The sequence below is a fragment of the Zonotrichia leucophrys genome, chromosome 5 (assembly GCF_028769735.1).
Source record: "Zonotrichia leucophrys gambelii isolate GWCS_2022_RI chromosome 5, RI_Zleu_2.0, whole genome shotgun sequence".
In the NCBI taxonomy this organism is placed as follows: Eukaryota; Metazoa; Chordata; class Aves; order Passeriformes; family Passerellidae; genus Zonotrichia; species Zonotrichia leucophrys.
Genome location: NC_088175.1, coordinates 10,011,584 through 10,029,225, shown reverse-complemented (window position 1 = coordinate 10,029,225; position 17,642 = coordinate 10,011,584). Strand labels below are relative to the sequence as shown.

General features: G+C 43.4%; 1 protein-coding gene and 1 long non-coding RNA gene across 2 annotated transcripts; one reads left to right on the top strand and one right to left on the bottom strand.

Annotated features, from left to right (window-relative positions):
- Nucleotides 1–12,435: 12,435 nt before the first annotated feature.
- Nucleotides 12,436–14,368, bottom strand: GSC (goosecoid homeobox). Its single transcript, XM_064714304.1, has 3 exons — nt 13,735–14,368; nt 13,252–13,511; nt 12,436–12,842 (listed from the first exon to the last, which is right to left on the bottom strand). The coding sequence occupies exons 1-3, from the start codon at nt 14,063–14,065 to the stop codon at nt 12,690–12,692; spliced, it is 744 nt and encodes a 247-aa protein (XP_064570374.1). The 5' UTR covers nt 14,066–14,368; the 3' UTR covers nt 12,436–12,689.
- A 752-nt stretch (nt 14,369–15,120) lies between these two features.
- LOC135448351 (uncharacterized) lies at nt 15,121–15,801 on the top strand. Its single transcript, XR_010440428.1, has 3 exons — nt 15,121–15,208; nt 15,432–15,525; nt 15,666–15,801. It is a non-coding gene; the product is annotated as an uncharacterized LOC135448351 (long non-coding RNA).
- Nucleotides 15,802–17,642: the final 1,841 nt, after the last annotated feature.

Sequence of the window (17,642 nt, the reverse complement as noted above, 5' to 3'; positions counted from 1 at the left end):
TAAGTAACTGCTGTGACACTGCTAGAGTTTTAACAGTCTTGCCAAACAAACCTAACTCCACCTCAGCTCTTGAAAAACTCTCAAACACATCATTATTGCAAATTTTGAGTTTAAAAACTGAGCATAACTGAATGCACCTGTTCCAACAGTATTACCTTTGCCATTGAAAGGACCCTTTGAAAGAAGCAGTTTTGGTGCACCATTGACATCCACTGCCCTTGCTGAAATGTGAGCAGAATCTGTCTGCAAAGCCCACTGACTGGCACAGTGTAATGTCATGATTCAATAAAGGGGAATGAAAGACTTTTGAGTCCCACCAGCCTACAGAGGAAATATTCAGTGCTTCACAAAACCACTTCACACTGACACTGTGATCTAACTATCAACTAAGATAATAAACCCAAGGTAACTGAACTTTAAAATATAGCTAAAACTTCTAAAAATAGCCTGTGGTAGCTCAACTGAAATATATATTCCTGTCCTGTAGAATTGTTCGTATTGTTGAATTGCTTGTTTTACCTAAAATTCTAGATTAAGGCAAATTATGCAATTTCTCAAAAAGTACCAAAAAATATTTTTGCTTGCAATGTTTGTTTGTCTTGCAAGCTAGAGTTCTGTTAAAGATCCTTCCCCGTGTTCTCCAAGGAGCTTTCAAAATCCAACAAGGTTCTCAAGTACAGATGTTTACAAAGGGATCACCACACCAGTGTATGTATTTATACAAACACATTTTGGCATTTGGCTTTCTCTGTCTGTTCCACATCAGAAGTTGGTGAATTTCTCCACCACAGGGATAGAATATCTCTCATGAGTAAGCTGAACCTCACTGAAGTGGTTTGGGGCAGAAGAAATTAAATGAGCAAGCACTGTGCCAAACATGGCCTTTTAGGCCAGATCATACCCATTTCTGGAGCTCCATCATCTGAGAAGAGAGAGATGTGGATTTGGACCACTGCAAAATTTGGAAGAGTATCTCAGAACACAAGTTGAGTTCTGTAACCACAACCAACATCCTTTAGGCTTGTTTTTAGGAGCAACTACTGTTGATGAAACCAAAATGTCCCACTTAGAGAAGATTTGTTCTTGTCAGAAATCAGCATGAGATTTCCAGCACATGCAACATTTATGTAAATGCAACAATAAAATGCAGCTATGGAAAGTCATGCCTTTCAATTAATGCAAGAGTAACCATTCTGAACATGCTCATATACAGACCAGCTTTCAGAGGAGGTGAAATTTGTCATTATTAATTCTGTCCTTTCACTTTCAACTGCCTGGATATAAGAAAAACTCCAACAGTAGCTAATCTGACCAGAGGGATGCACACTAAATCACAAATTACTTTTTACATTTCAAGCTCCCCTCTTCTCTTGCCAGACTTACACAAAATAAAACTTTATAAGCTGGTTGAGAGCAAACAGGTATACCTGGGGAAACAAACAGGGAAGATTAAATAATTTTTTAAAAAGACATGCAGAAAATCCTTGACATTGCTGGAAATGTACACAAGCTAAAGGTCTGCAAACCAGAAACAGACTGAAACTTGACACAGTGCTAACTTCCAACTGCACTTGTATGGTGCTGACAATGAAAGGACAAAGCACTCAGGGTATTCCCATTTTTCCTCTCTCTTGGTGAAAGCTGATACAGGCAGTCTGCCTTCCACCAGGACATACTTGTCATGGAGACATGAAGACTTTTTTTTCAAGAACACCCTTGGTTTCCCCCTTCCCCAGTCACTTTCCCTATCTCAGGTAAATAACTGCTGGTAACAGAAGTAAAACATTCAATACACAGATGTGTTAAAGTAAAAATCCCCTAAAAACTGTATTCTATAAATGCACAAGAGTATTCTTTGTCAGATTGAAACTGTCCTTCTGGCCACCAGAAGACACACAAATGCAAAGGATAGATTAAAATTTCCACTGATATGAATCATGTACGAGACATTATGAGGGAAGACGTGCTAAAGAGATGCTGCAAGCCCACACCTGAGGTACCTCAGATATTCTGTGAGGGGAACACAAGCAGTTCTCTCCCACATTGAGTCCCTAATGAGCAGCAGCATTTCAAGAATAAATTTCTTTATTGTGTCTGCTCTGTAAGATATTTAGGTCACTCCATAAAGTTAAATAGCAATAATGAGTACTGATAATTTTTGCCAGCTGACCTAATCTAGGCATGTATTTATGTTTTGCTGCATAAATAACTTGTGTTTACAAATCTCATTTATAATCTTTACAATGTTTGTAGCAACTCAAGATGTAGGAATAAAATGTTAACCATGTAAGTCTCCTTACTGTTAGGAAAAAATCAGCCGTATTCCACCTAGTTTTTAATCATGAGTTGCAAAGTTAGATCACAGGCCAAAATGCAAGTTACTACGAAGCTTGTTGCAGTTTAATTGCTTCCTTAGGGATTTCTCTGGCATGAGGAAGTCCCCAAATGGAATGGGGCTGATCTCCTGCTGTTGCTGCAAAGGACACAGCAATGGCAGGAGCAGGGTCAGCAAGCAACAACGTTTGGCCAAATCCCAGCTGCTGGGTCTCCTGCTCTGGATCAAGCACCGAGCTGCTCCAGAGCATGGGTGACTGGAGGGTCACTTACACCAATCCTTGTGAGATCCCATCCATTTCACAAAGCTGCCCTGTAGTCAGCCCAAAAAGCTTATTTATTCCCTTTATAACCCTGCTGCTCTTAGCTATTGTCCTTTCTGGGAGGAGAGAGGGGATGGGGGAAAACATTGGTCAACAATATTGGTCAACATTGGACAACAATTCCTGCAGTAAGGGTCATCTTACTTAGATAAAACACATTGGTGATTCAGGTGCAGAACCTCCACGCTATTACAATACTAACAGATTAAACACTGTCACTCCAAACAGGAGCTTTGAGGTTGCCATAATTCTCAGCTCAGCTCAGCACCTGCCATGAAGTGGGTATCCACTTACCACAGTGGAGCATTACAGCCTTGTAATTTATTTTGGTAGGGAGCAAGTGACAAGCCAAAACAGATTTTATCAAATTAATGAAATTACAATGTGTAACAGTAGCATTTATCTTGCTGTTAGTGATTACAAGCACATTTGGTAACTATGCTCTAGAAGACCTCTCAGTGGGATGCTGACAACACTGAAAGAAAAACTGTTGTCCTTGTAAATGCAAATATAGGCATACACACTAAAGTAAAAATGTCACACCCAGATACAGATCATGAAGATGTCAAACTCATAATTTTCTGCATTGCCAGACGAGGACAGGTGATAAATCCTTCAGATCCATCCCTCTCTTAAAATACTCATTAGAAACAGTTCAGAAAAGAAACAGTTTCAAGCTGACACTTTGAAAAACCCCATGGATTTATACGCTTCTGTTCCCCCTTTACTCTTCCAATGTCTTCTTCTACAGCCTGTATGCTGTCGCTCCCCTAGAAGTGCAAAGTATTTGACAGAGGGCACACATATTTTTTCCTTGGCATCTCATCCTTACTCAGATGCCTTCTTGATACGACCTAAATTGTTTTATCCTTTCTTCAGAACGGATTTTAAATAATATGTCAGAGGGGAAAGTGACCTCTAATTTACAAACCTATCAGCCTACTGCTGGTGGGGCAAGAGAGGTTAAATCTGGTTGTGCAGCATTTCCTTCTCAAGAACCTCTTTGATCTGGTATTACAAACCTATCTAAATATTTTTATTTTCCAACCTAAAACATGTCTCTGTCTGGAGTAAATAGAGGAAACCAGTTGCTCAGAAAGAACTGTGATGGAGAAACAGTACACAGCACTTGGTATCTATGTATATCATATTGAATGGTTTCCATTTTACAGATGGAAACATATCTGGCCCAGCTGAGATAGTAGGCATTCAGAGCTTCTAACAGCAGAACTGCAGATAAATTCTCTTCTCTTACTCCCATACTAGTCTCCTATCCACTAAACTGTACTCCTCAGTCCCAATTTGTGCTGAGTATATTAGCAATATTTTTCATTTCAGTCTTTAGCTGACCTCTCTCAGTGAGGCTTCAGCCTGGAGCCTCCCCTCTGGGCCTCATGAGTATTTTAAATACTTCATTGTTCTTTTTGGATTCCACTTTGTATCTGCCAGGTATGAGCTAAAACCTGCTGAAAGAGGTTAAGAAGTACCTCAGTCCTTGCAAGTACAATCTGTAAGTCATGCATCATCAACCATAGCATAACTTTCCATAGATTTTTTTTTTCTGCCCAAAAGACACCTCTATACCAAAGATTATTCACTTATATGGAACTCCACCATTTGATTGTCTCACGTGCACAACCATGAGCTATAAGAAAGAAACAGGTTTCTAAAACAGATCAGAAGGCTTTTGTTAAGTTTAAATTGCCTTCAGAATTTATGCTTCAACAAGAACAGGACTGCCAGTAAGAGTTTGTAAAAATAAATAAACCCAAACAAAAATACATGATGGTCTACAAACAACGGTGATTTTCAATTTTTTTGTTCCAAAAATAAACAAGAAGTGTATCTCATATTATTTTTTAAAATATCTTAAAATTTCAGTTGTACAAACATAATTTCAATCAAACCTTAAAAGGTTTTAATCCTCAATTAGGATCTTCAAAAGCTGTTATTAGCTATATTTGTGGGCCAATTCCTCTCACAGCCCCTGACAGATTTACTGAGTTTGCATCTAGTTGATTTGGAAAAGTAGGGGAATGTGGCTCTTGCCTGCTTTTCTCTCTTTTTCATGCAGGGCCAAGAGTCACTTGGCAATGCAGACTGAAGAACTGTTTCCAGTTCATGTGATCTACTTCCAGAGGTGAAGATTAGATTGTACTCCCTAGATCTGCTTTCTCCAAAAATGTTCTCAGATACTTTTCTGTGACAGTTGTGTTTCTACTATGTGCTGATCCAAAAGTTATTTTAAAAAAGCAAATCAATTTATTGGCAAGAATAGACTGGCTCCAAAGTACTACCCAAGCATTAATAAAATGTCCAGTTGATTTTAAAACAATCAAGACAGGAAGTTGAGAGAAGAACAGCAAAAATGTACATAAATTCAAAAGACACAAATTAATATACTTCCTTAGACTATTTTTAACATCTAATTTATTATTTTTTGCTTTTTTGTTTTAATTCTATAGCCATCTGAGATCCATCTAATCAATACCAAAATTTTCAGCATGCAACCCAAAAGGCTGTGAAGCTGAAATGGAAACTGCTTCTGTTCCTAAGACAGCTACTTCAAAGAGACTGATATTAGAAAGAATGACTCTGGAGCACCTAATGTCCTAGCTCTTAGTGCTCAACATGAATTCTACTTACCTCTTAGCTGCAACGTGCCTGGTGACTGAACAGTTTCCCCAGTGATCAGTCAGCCAAAGCATTAAACTGTCATAAGCAATATGGCCATAATCAGTCCCTGTTTCAGGGTTTTTTTCTGATGTCAGAATAATTTAGATGCCCAGATATCTGAAGCAGCTGTGCCAATGAATATGTGAGCAGAGAAAAACACAGCTGCTTTGCAATTCAGGAACACTGTTCTGGGTTTTCTTAAACATCTGGTAAATCAGATGTTCCTTTAAGGCCAGGAGTGATAGGTATCAAACTTTTATCTTGCCTTTATGCTGGTGGAGAGAAGCTTAACACAGTTTCTGAGAGCCTAATATCCCTAGTCAAGCCTCATTGCATGGAAAACATCTACTTCTATATCAAGGAAGAACTTGTTAACAATATTACTGCTCATTTAAAGACTGTGTTGTGTTTGTGTAATTATTTCAGTGGAGGTGGCTTTTACCTTTCAAAGTATCTCACTGAAACTTTTAGCATGAATCCAGATACAAGAGTAAGCTTATTCCATCAACAGCAGTACTGACTGCAGTGACTTCAGTGACAGAAACACATTTCTGCCTTTAGAGCTGCACCTGTACAAAGGTGGGCAGGGCCACTTTGGCTGAACAAATCAGAGCAGGATACCTAGAGAGAATTTTAAGGAGAGAAAGCTCCCCTGGGATTTCTAATGATCCCTTCCTGCATGGTTCTGTCCCATAATCACTGTTCCTTTTTGACCAGGGATTAATGCCCTCAATTCACTGATCCCCTTGCAGAGTGACCACATCCATTGGTGTCAGTGGGAAATATCATCAGCTTTAGAAAAAAGTTTCTCACTAATTCACAAAGGTTTTGGGTCAGGCTTCCACATCATCCCTTCAACCAGGCTAGAGGAGTCTCAAGTGAACAAGTTTCACTGTGAAGAGCTGTCTCTGTACCATTAGGGCCAACTGAAAGGAAAACACAGTATGTTCTAAAATTGTGCATGATAAACACAGTATAAAACTGATGAAAAAGTAATATTAAACAAATTAGACCTAATAACTGATGTAAATAAAGCCTGAGACTTTCTGTATAATGCCAGGAAGCTCCAAATAAAAGGGTGTTGGGTTCATGCCCTTCTAAATAATTACACTTTCCACAGAAAATCTCAACCTCTTTGAGGTTCTTAGGTTAGGGAGATTTATAGTGATAACAATAGCAGTAGTTTATTTGAGACAGTTAATCAAAATTCTGGCACTTATAAGCCCTCTGTGAACACTACAGATTTTAGAAATTGAACACTAAATATTCAAAAGTAAGCTTACAATCTACACAAGTACAGTAAATTTCAGTTATGTGTTTCATTATACTGGTGCCTTATTGCTTTTAAGGGGTTTACAACTTGGCTGTAATTATCCACTGTGGGGTAAAATTTGGCATAAAAATAACTCTTTTCCATTTCCATTTCCAAAGAAAGTTACTTGCTCTCTGCTGGCACTGCATTCCTTGCACATGCAACACTCAGCAAGAGTTTTTGGGTGTGCAAAAAAAGAGGGTTAGGTCTCTGATTTTGTGGCTTTTTAAAATATGTCTTCCATACACCCAAACCATATTGTACCTTTATTCACTCATCTTTCATTAATTTAGCCTTCAATTTGGGTTCATGGACATAGCAAAAATACATGTAATTTGTTTATGAACCAAGTGAGATTATATATATAATTACATCAACCACAAAGGCCTTATTTTCTTATTTTCACCAGAAAAGTCAAATTTCCAGCAGGATAACAGGAAAACATGGTGATGGCATTGAAATCCACCAGTGAAAAAATGTCATCACTTCTGCTTCCCCACACTGTGCCAAAGACTTCTTGTGTGTCCCCCAGAGAAAGAGGCACCTCAGCACTTCCAACAGCAAAATGGAGAAACAGCAGCTTCCCACCTCGGGATCACTCTGAAAATTCACTCTGAAAAGTTTGCCAAAGCCCCCAGATAAGGAAATAAATACAGTTATGGCCAGGTTCCACACTTGTGACACCTTTGAGTCACGAGGGATGCCAGCCTCAGATGCTCTCATCCTTGAGCTCAGCAGCTCGTTCCAGTGCTGTGGTTTGCAGCTCAGTCTGAGATGCTTCCCTCCAAACCAAACCACTGAACTGACACCATCAGTCTGGCTCTCCATCCCTTTTTCCCCAGGAATAGTGCATGCTAAGCCTGCCATGCCCACAGATGCACCCACCCAGGACAGCACGGGGAGAAGAAGCTCTGCAGGCAGCCTGATGAAGAAGATGGTTGAATCCTGAGTAAGGGGGGTACATTCCACCAAAATTGTCCCTTTTTCCATGGTATAGTGAACAAGAAAAACCCAACACAGGCTGTTAAGAAAGCAATCTGCAGTCACTGGGTAGCAAACATTGCCTTAGAAAGGCTAATAATAATAATAATGATGATGATGATAACAACAACAACAACAACAATAATAATAATAATAATAATAATAATAATAATAATAATAATAATAATAATAATAATAATAATAATAATAATAATAATGTGTTTGTATAAACAACTAAATTAAACTCTGGTGGGATTTCAGTGCTTAGAGTTTTGGGGGAAGACTGTTTTCCTGGATATAATACAAAGGAATGACTATAACTTCTAGGCTTCCACACGTGTTTGATGTCTTTGGAGGTAAAAACTCCAAATCTCCAATATAAGCCTGCAAGGAGTAGAAAAGAAATGCAAACATGAGTATTCAGACATCATTTAGAAGACAAAGGAAAAGTAACTTTCAACATTCAACTCTAGGTAATTCTATGCTTTAACAAGTTTCCTGGCCTTTCTCTTGCTCCATTATTGTTCTGTTCAGTTGTGTCTTTAAGTTCTGTCTATGTCTTGAGGGATATAGGACACATGTATGTATCTATACACATGTATCTGTCTATAGACATCTACTCTATCCTGAATACAAAAGTGTAATAAGTATGATTCCTTTTTTTTTTTTATTTTAAATTTGAATTCTCCAGATACAGGTTTCTGTATTTAAAGTTGTCAGACACTTTTATAGAGATATGCCACTTTAAAGTTGCATTAATTTCTTACAATCCAAACCATTGTAGCTGTAATTTTTACCTTTGTGTAACAGACTCCAATCAAATCAGGGTAAACGGCAACTCCAGAAAAACAAGGTAATTTGACTAAACTTTTCTGTCTAGGTTGAGTCCAGGCTCACCAGGTCCCTGAAGTAGGAAAGCATAAAGTATAAATGGAATAAAACCCTAGGGGTCAAAATACAAAACAAAAACTCTTTAGGATTTTGTTCCTTTATGCTCCACAGTGTTTAATCCCAGTGAACCAATAAATGCAGATGGAGCACAAAAAATATGAACTCACCTTAATGTTGCATTTTTTTATAACTTCCACTAATCCAAATGTTTGCTTCACAAGTCATGTGTAAGAAAGAGTTTGCATGGTTTATATTCCCAGGATCCCATTATAGTAAAGCTCAAAAACAGTTCACTCAAGTATTAGTAAAACTGAAAGGTAAAAAAAGTCCAGATTCCCAGCTGATAATAAATCACTTCATGTCAAGCAAAAAAAATTCTGACCTCTGCTGTCCAGCATTACTCATTAAAACAAGAACTACAGAAATAAATATAGTTAATAGAGTAGTAATAGAAGTATAAATTCTGCTATCTAAAGGCAGATGGCACAGTGAAGAGAGCACATCAGATTACTAAGTCTGCCTCTGTACAGAAGAAAACTTCTGCATTGGACCCTTACTACACATTGCTCTCCCCACCATTCCCTTGCAATAGAATTTTGTAACCTAAGCCAGCTTGGTGTCAGAGAGATTTATTTGGTGTATGCACCTTTTGTATAATTATTCAGTTATTACTCCTATAATGCACAGCATTATCTGGAATAAGTCTGCACTACAGTGGTGAACCTCCAAAGTAGCTTACGTTTCTTCTTATAATCCCCCACTCAACCTAACTCCCTTGTGAGATCTGAGAGGAATATTATTCATTCTACAGACAGAAATTTAGAAAGAAAGAAAGAAGTCCAACATTTCATAGAGAATTAGTAAGACAGCAAGAAGCTGAACTCAAGTTGTAAAACCTAGACAGTGCCTCAGTAGCATGAGCAATACAAAACATTTCAGCCCCATCCAATCTTCTGAGAATGTTTGCCCAAGATACAAGGTTCTAAGTTGCCATGGAGGAGATACAGAAAAAACTGGCCAATTTTTTTTTTTTAAATTCTGCTTTGGTCTACTTTTTAGACAAGTGTTAACAAACAGAACCACAAACAACTCTTTCAAAGCCCCTTTGTTAGATCTGAACCTGCTGGAACATAGCACATATTCAGGTTCCTTGCTTTGATTTATTCCTACTGCATGAACAGAAAGAGAAAATAATGAAAGCTGCTACGTGGCATTTGCATTTTGGCATGTAGGAATCCTCCTAAAATAAAAATCCAGACAGACATCTAGAAATTGAATATGCCAACAAAACAGCACAAGTGAGTGAGAGATCTTCTTATTACAATCCCCCTCATGTTTTCAATAATTTAGTTTTCAACTTTCTTGATCCTTTCCATGCAAACTTCTCACTACTTTTTCACTATCAGACTTCCATACTGCACAGAATCTCATTTTGTAGGCTAAAAAGAGAGAATGAAACTTCTAGGTTTTCAACAAACACCAGTGAGAAAAACAATGAGACAGCTACTCCTATTAATGGCACAAACACCATTTTTAGTAAGTAAGGTTAAGCTTTTAGGTCAAGATTAAAATTGCTTTTCAATTCGATTTTAAAGTCATATTATTAACTTCAGTAGATCTACACGTACATGTAGTAATAAAACTAGATTCCTTTGACTGCAAGATCAAGCTTATCGTAATAAAGAGTTTATGGAAAACTCAAAAATTAACACAGACAAAGGTACAATGGTATTTTAAAGAAATCAGAGGTGATTCATCACAATTCCATGGATAGAAACTGTGTTTTGCAATACAAATTTTTGATTCTTACATCACATCCCATGCTTCCACAGAACAAACAGTTCTTAATAAATCCATTAACTGGCATGTTTGGATACCTGGAGCTTCTGTGGGTCACAACTGGAACCATTGCTCCCACTGGAAAAGTCTAAGTTTCTTTAGAGACATGTACTGCAACTTTAGGTAACTCCTATTGGTAATCAAAAATGTTTTTAAATCCCACTTTTTACAAACCCAGATCTAGTTTAACTCCTACATTCCACTATGCAAGCTAAAATCTTTAATAGTGACTTCCCAAAATTATCATTAAAAAATACAAAATAAAACAAAACCTTACCAAGATCCTATTGTGGCAGTAGGGATATTTACACATGGAAATAACACAAATATATAAGCATTTGTAAAGTCTTGGGCAATATTCTCTTTAGACCTAGCTTTTATTTGCAAATTAAGTATGCATTTTAAGACCTAACAATGACTAAATACAGACGTGATGACATTAAAAATCCACTCAGCAAGACTTCCTGCATAGAACATAACAAAACACTTCAAATCTAATTTTCAGCAATTTAAGAACTAATTTTTAGTGCTGTTGTGTTGTAATTCAATATAATTTACAGAGGTCAAATATGCATCCATAGCAACAGGGTGGAATCTCCAAAATGCAATAGCTCCATAAAACCAAACCATCCAAGAAGAGGAATCCATTTGCTTTTACCCTTCCTCCTTTGCTGCACCGAGGAACGAGAGGCTGAATTTCTTTTTCGTCAAGCCAGCAGTAGCTGTGAAACTCTTAGCCCCCTGAAGGAGTGGCTCACACCAAACCATGCTGAATTGCTTCCTCAGCAGCTGTTCCTACATCTTGGCGTGGTGAGAGGTCGCTCAGAATGAGATACCTCATCTATGTGGAAACACTGACATTAAAAAGTCGCCTGAGCAGACAGGTACTAAGACTGGCTCTATCACACTAACACCTGCAGTATGCACCGTGTTATAACACCCACAAAAACAAGGATACATCACGAAAAAATAGGAAAAAGGCAAGCAACACAGCACCTGATGCTTTCTTGTGTCACTTGAAGTAATGATGAGCATATTTGAAAAAACAATTGGTCTAAACTAGGTGAGATTTAATAGATACAGGTGAGTTTAGACATTGGCCATAATTAAGAAAAATCAGCTCACTACCACTTAACTTTGAATGAAAGGCACAGCCTGAAGTTGTCGGGCCAGAGATCGTCTGAATTGGCTTTACACTTTCAGGTTATTTGTTTTAACTTTATGAACAGTCTTTTAAACAACGAAAGAGGATCTTCCTAAACACACCATGGGGAAGCCGCCGTGGTTCCTCTCTGAAATGATAAGCTCTGAGCTGGAGAGTCACAGGGAAAAAAGCAAAAGGAAAACGAACGTGAATTTTAAGGGGGGAATAGACGACTCAACTACGAGGCCCTCGCAGAGGGAAGAGTAAAACGAGACCAGGCTGTCACTGCTTTCGTAATTGCAAAGGTGCTGCCTCAAAGGGGAGAAAACTTCCATTAGCAACTTCCTCTGAAACACCCGAAAAAAAGCAGCACACAAGGGGTCGTACTCCCCTTGAGTGCAATCCATCTGATAATGTCTAAAATTTATTAACAACAACTTTAAGCACCGCTGAAGAGAGACGGTTTCTCAAACGAGGGTCAAAGACGAACGCTTTGGAAACCCAACAAGGCTCAGCCGCAGGGAGATGAGGAAAGCTCAGGGAGACGGGGCAGAGCCAACAAGTGTGGGGCCGGGTTTGCTTTGCCTGCTGGTGTTCCCAAGGGCACGGTGGCCGAGGCGGGGGCAGCCGGGGCGGGAGAGCCGGGGCAGAGGAGCCGCAGCGCTCCCGGCCGGGAGAAGCGGGCGGGGCCGGACTGCCGCGGGCGGCCCTCGGGAGGAGAACGGGGTTCGCTCCCGGCCTCCTCGGGCTCCTAGCGGGCTGATCCCGTACCGGGCTGCCTGGCTGGGCCTCGGCCGCTTCCCCCCGGTGCGAGACCCACCATCGCTGCCCGGGCTGCGGAGAGCGGGCCCGCCAGCGCTGCGCTCCGCCGGCTCTCACACCGACGCCGCACCCCAACACGGGACTGCCCGGCGAGGCCGCCCTGCTCCCGGGGATCCGCACACCGCCGCTCCCCGCTCCCTTGTCCCGCTCTCTCCCTCTCCCCGCGGCGCAGATTGAACAAACGCGCCGCCGTCTACCTGTGCAACACGTCCGCAACACATTTTATTTACACGGAATTAGCTCGGGGCATTGTACATTATATACAGATATTTTCCCCCTCCAACAAGGCAGATCTTGTGCAAGATTAGTAGCATCCTCTGGAGCGTGTCCGACAGTCCACGGGAAATGTCCCCCCCACTTAGAAGTATCAGCTGTCAGAGTCCAAGTCACTTTTCCCGTCCTCTTGTCTCTTCTCCGGTGACGTTTTAGACGCTTTATTCCACTTTTGTGCGTTTTCTGATTCCTCCGAAGACGATCGCTTTTGCCTCCTCCACTTCGCCCGGCGGTTTTTGAACCAAACCTGTTGCGTTAAGAAATTAAATTATTAGAGGGAAAAATAAAAATAAAACTGTGCAAACCCGCAGCTGACCTCAGCCCCTCAGGAGCCCTGCCGGGGCCGGCGTGGGCGGCCGGGCTCGGACAGACGGACGGACAGACAGACGGAGGGAGGCGGGGGAAACAGCCGCTCGGGTGGGACCGGCCGGGCGCCTTCAGGAGGCACAGCCGCCGGCCGACAATCCCTCACAGCCCTGGGACAGGCTCGGTCGGCCGGCCCAAGGAAGGGCACTTGGAAAGAATAAAGAACTTTCCCTCTGCCCCCGCAAAGCGGCTCCGCTGGCAGAGCCGGGCTGGAGCCGCACCGCGATACATCCGGCTCGGGCGCCTTTGAGTGCGAATGGGAGGGTTGAAGGAAAAAGAAAGCAAAGTACCTCCACTTTTTCCTCTCTTAAGTGCACCCTTCTGGCCAGCTGTTCCCTCGTGCCCACATCTGGGTATTTCGTTTCCTGGAAGAGGTTTTCCAGCGCTTCCAGCTGCTCGTCAGTGAAGATAGTCCGGTGCCGCCTTTTTCGCCTGCAGTGCAGCTGATTCAGTAACTGCAGCTCCGTCCGGGACAAAGTGCCCACGTTCATGTAGGGCAACATCTGATGGGGAACAGGGGACATCAGGACTGACCCAGTGCCCTCGTAACCTACGGACAGACAGACGAGTCGACGATAGGCTTTGCATGAGATCGCTGCTTCCCCCCACTCCTGTCCCGTCCCATCCCGAACAGAAATTGCCCCCTCCCGCCGCCCGGCCGCTCTCCCGCGGGCCGCCAGCTCCCCGCCACCGCTCGGGCCCCGGGCTGCGGGAACAAAGGGGGCCCGGCCCGTCCCATCCCGGCCCGTCCCGTCCCACGGGGGCCGCCTTACCTGCGGGGGGCACGCAGGAACACTGCTGAGCGCCCAGCGGCGGCACGGCCCCGCAGCACGAAGGGCCCACGGGGGACGCGGGCACATGCAGCTGCCCGTAGTAGTAGTTGTTGTAGCCGAGCCGGGATCCAGTGACGGCCGGCGGCAGCGCGGAGGCGGGAGCCACCCCCCGGGAGTAAAATCCGCCGTAGTCGGAGGCGCTGCCGTAGAGCGAGTCCCCGTGGAGGCTGGGGAAAACGACGGGCGCGGCGCTCGGGGGCAGCAGCACCGAGTCCTTGCAGCGAGGTCTGGCCGCCAGGATATTGTCGATGCTGAACATGCTCACAGGCATGCCCCAAAGCGTGCGGGGCAGGGCGGCGGGGACCGGCCGGGGGAGGGAGGGAGGAGGGCGGGAGGGAGGGTAGGTGGTGGCCGGGGAAGGGGGGGGGAAGAGGCTGGAAGGACGCGAAATCGAAACTTTTCGGATAAATTTGAAAAAGGGATCGGAGCGAAAAGAAAAGAGCCTTTTCCGAGGGCAGCTTGCGGGCAGAGTGTGCGTGTGTGTCTGTGCGCGCGTGTGCGGTGTGTGTGCGTGTGCGCAGGATCCACCCCTGGAACTTTCCCCCCTCAACTCTCGCCTGTTTACTGATCTCAACCCAGAGGGCTGCTCGGAGTATAATCCATCTGAACCTCTTCCCTTTTTTATACCCAGGCGACGTCATCCTGGATTTAGTTCCTGGTAATATGCAGATGACAAACAAAACCAGATTTGATTTTTTTTTCTCCCCTTTTTTGGTGGAGAAGAGGTGGGGGTTACACAAAGGAGTGAAAGCAGCCCAAGTCTGTGTATTGAGAATTAATGAAATTAACGTAATCCTTTCCATTAGTGGGCTTTTTAGAAAGGCCCCAGATTTAGGCTTGATCTCTGCTGCACCGGCTAATTGCCCAGGTTAATCTTATTAATGCCATTGTGTAGAAGTGGTTAGCAGCTCCTAGTCTTGTCTATTATGCGCCTACTTTGGTAGTGTTAGTTCACATTAGTGGGTGCGATTTCCTCTGTCTAAGGCTCAGATTCATTATTTATGCTTCGAACTGCTTAAGAAGCACTTAAAAAAAAAAAAAAATAAACTGCCACATAAACATGCAACGCGCCCCCACTCCAAGTGTTTCTGTAGCACGATTTGAATCTTGTGTCCCCGGCTCGGAGGACTGAGCGGGCACTGAAGAGTATGTGTTTCTGTGATTTAAGGTTTATGCAGTGAAGCAACAACGTCTTCACTGAGTAACTGAACTATTTTATTTTTACTATTTTCCTAGGTCACCTGGCGGAACAAGGACACATGAATATTGTAAATTTCTATCTCTCTGTTTTCTTTCTTTCTTTCTTTCTTTTTTTCTTTTTTAACAGATTCAGACAGGTACCACCTTCTATTTTTAATACAAGCCAAGAGACGCAAACGTTAAAGACCAGTGCTGTCTCAAATCCCCGGGTGTGGTAGGTATCCCAATTTATTTCTGATCTGTCTTGGTGCCTATTTCTTTTCTTTTCAATCTTTAATTATCTAGCTTAGAAAACAAAGGCCATAAAGTTGCAATGATGCAGAGAACTTTATATTTTGCATGTTCTATGAATTTTTAAATGGACAAATTTTAAATCTCTAAAACTCTTGCTATTAAGAGGTTTGGCTCTCCTGGTAGCTGGCTCTTGTGATTTGCAGAATACTTCGTCTGTCACGACTGTCCCTGGGAATCCACAGGAGGTGAACTGAATAAGATTAGACTATTTACCCCATCAACTCTCCATCAAAGAAGGTAGGAAATTGTACGCATGAAATGAAAACAAGCCATTAGAGTCCGTTTACGAGGAACACATTATTTTTCCTCAACAAAGAATATCCTCGTTAGCGCTTACTTGCACTTTATCTTTAGCCTTTCTTTCCTCTATATTCCAGGATTTAAAACCGCACCTGAGAATGATTTGAAACGTATTTACAGCGAAAGACTTGTATAAGCGTTAAAAAAAAGAATGCCAAAACTAAATTCTCGCTTTGTTGATACTTCGCAATGTGTTTAATTAGCTGCATCGGTTTTTGCTTCAATTTATCTGCCTAACCATTTCTTTACGCCTTTGGCATTTAGACCTGAACTTCGTGCAAGTTTTTCAAATTTGATGGAAAGTGAAAGTATTTGACAGAGGGTTCGGCGGGTTTTTGGTTAGATTTGAGAAATTTTTTTTTCTGTTGATATTTTGAGAGTTTTGTTTAATTTTTTTTGTTTGTTTGAGGGTGGGCTCGGAGAGGGAGTTTCGGTTTGTCGGGGTTTTTTGGTCAGTAATTCCCTGAGTGCAGCCGGTCACGCTGCATGCAGAGCAGCGCCTGCTTAATGCCGCCATCGGGATGCTCCTCCACGTCCTCGGCGGCTCTGCAGCAATGCGCCGCAGCATCCCTCGGGCGGCCTGCGGGGCTCGGGGTCCCGGGAGAGCCGGCAGCGGGGCACGGCCCGCTCTGCTCCGCATCGGCCCGTCAGGAGCATCCCGGGGGCTCGGGGCGGCGGGGACAGCGCTCAGCCGGGACTGCCGCCCCTCGGGGAACAACCCGGGTGAGCCCCAGAGCCCGCTCCTGCCGTGGGGACACCCTCGTTGGGGACACCCTCAGTGGGGACACCCGGCTTCTCGGGTGTTCAGCATCACTGGCGTCAGGGTTCATGTCCATGGCTGTCCGGCTTCTCCCAGGTGGTGTCAGCACCGCGGGACACGCGTGGGCACCGGAGGGGCCGCGGCGCTGGCGGAGCACACACGGCCCGGGCCGGACGGACGCTCGGCTTCCCCAAGAGTTTTCTGCTCCCCTGACGGATGATCCACCATGCTATAACGCCTACCTTTATTCTTAATTTAAAAATTATATTTTCTAAATAACTTGTTCCCCCAGTGAGGAAGGTCTCTTTTACTTTGTTTTGTTTTGTATTAGAGTGAGTCGTTTTGCCGTGAAACCCCCGGTTTTGATACCCGCTTGGCAAAACCCGCTCTCGGAGTTTCTCATTTCCCGTGCGCTCTTCGCTAACCTGGCAAACGGAAAATTGTGTTTAACAAACAATCAGTTGTCGCACAATGTCGGGGTGAAATTGTAATAACAAATGAAACACAAGCAAATTGTGCTGCATAGTGTTGCTAAGCAATTGTTTGTTACGGGAGGGTGGTCACAGCATGGGTTGAAAGAGGGATCTAAAGAGGAGCATAGCGCTGGGCAGAGCAAGCTGTTAGGCATGAAATACGGTAAACACCGCGCTGATTTTCAATATTATTACCCAAACACGATTCCATACAAAGCAATCACCATACACAAGTCTATGAAAATGCGCTTGGAGAAAACGGACATATTTTTTTCTTTTATTTTAATACATTAAAGAACAATTCCGGGGATGCAAAACGCACCCACCGCCTTCCCGGCGGAGCCTTTGGCCGGCTGGAACGGTACCGGGGCTGCCGGCCGGGAGGGGCCCGGGGCACCCCAGCTCGGCCCGGCCCGGCCCGGCACGGCACAGCACGGGGCACCCCGGCACGGCACGGCCCGGCACGGCACCGCTCGGCACGGGGCACCCCGGCACGGCACGGCTCGGCAAGGCCCGGGCTCGCCGTGAGCAGCGGGTCCGGCTGCGGCTCCCGCCCCACGCCAGGGGCAACGCGGGCTGAACCGGGGGCTTGGGGATGAGCGGCGGAGAACGGGCGCTTCGCGGCACATCTCTCACTTAGAAATGCCATCACCCTGCAGCGCTCACCCACGTTTGTTTCAAATTGATTGCATCATTGCTTCACCAGGAAAAAAAAAAAGTATAAAAGTCATACAATGCGAAATTACCGTAATTTGTTCCCAGAATAAACTTATCTTGAACTGATTAGGAGAGTCAGTCATTTGAAAACGAGGCAGAAAAGC

What these genes read in the sequence shown, in the direction of transcription:
- GSC (XM_064714304.1), bottom strand. Translation starts at nt 14,065, where the DNA reads ATGCCTGTGAGCATGTTCAGCATCGACAATATCCTGGCGGCCAGACCT. An exon ending in TTCCTGCGTGCCCCCCGCAG is followed by an intron (nt 13,512 to 13,734) that starts GTAAGGCGGCCC and finishes GTCTGTCCGTAG; the next exon opens with GTTACGAGGGCACTGGGTCA. An exon ending in TAAGAGAGGAAAAAGTGGAG is followed by an intron (nt 12,843 to 13,251) that starts GTACTTTGCTTT and finishes TTAACGCAACAG; the next exon opens with GTTTGGTTCAAAAACCGCCG.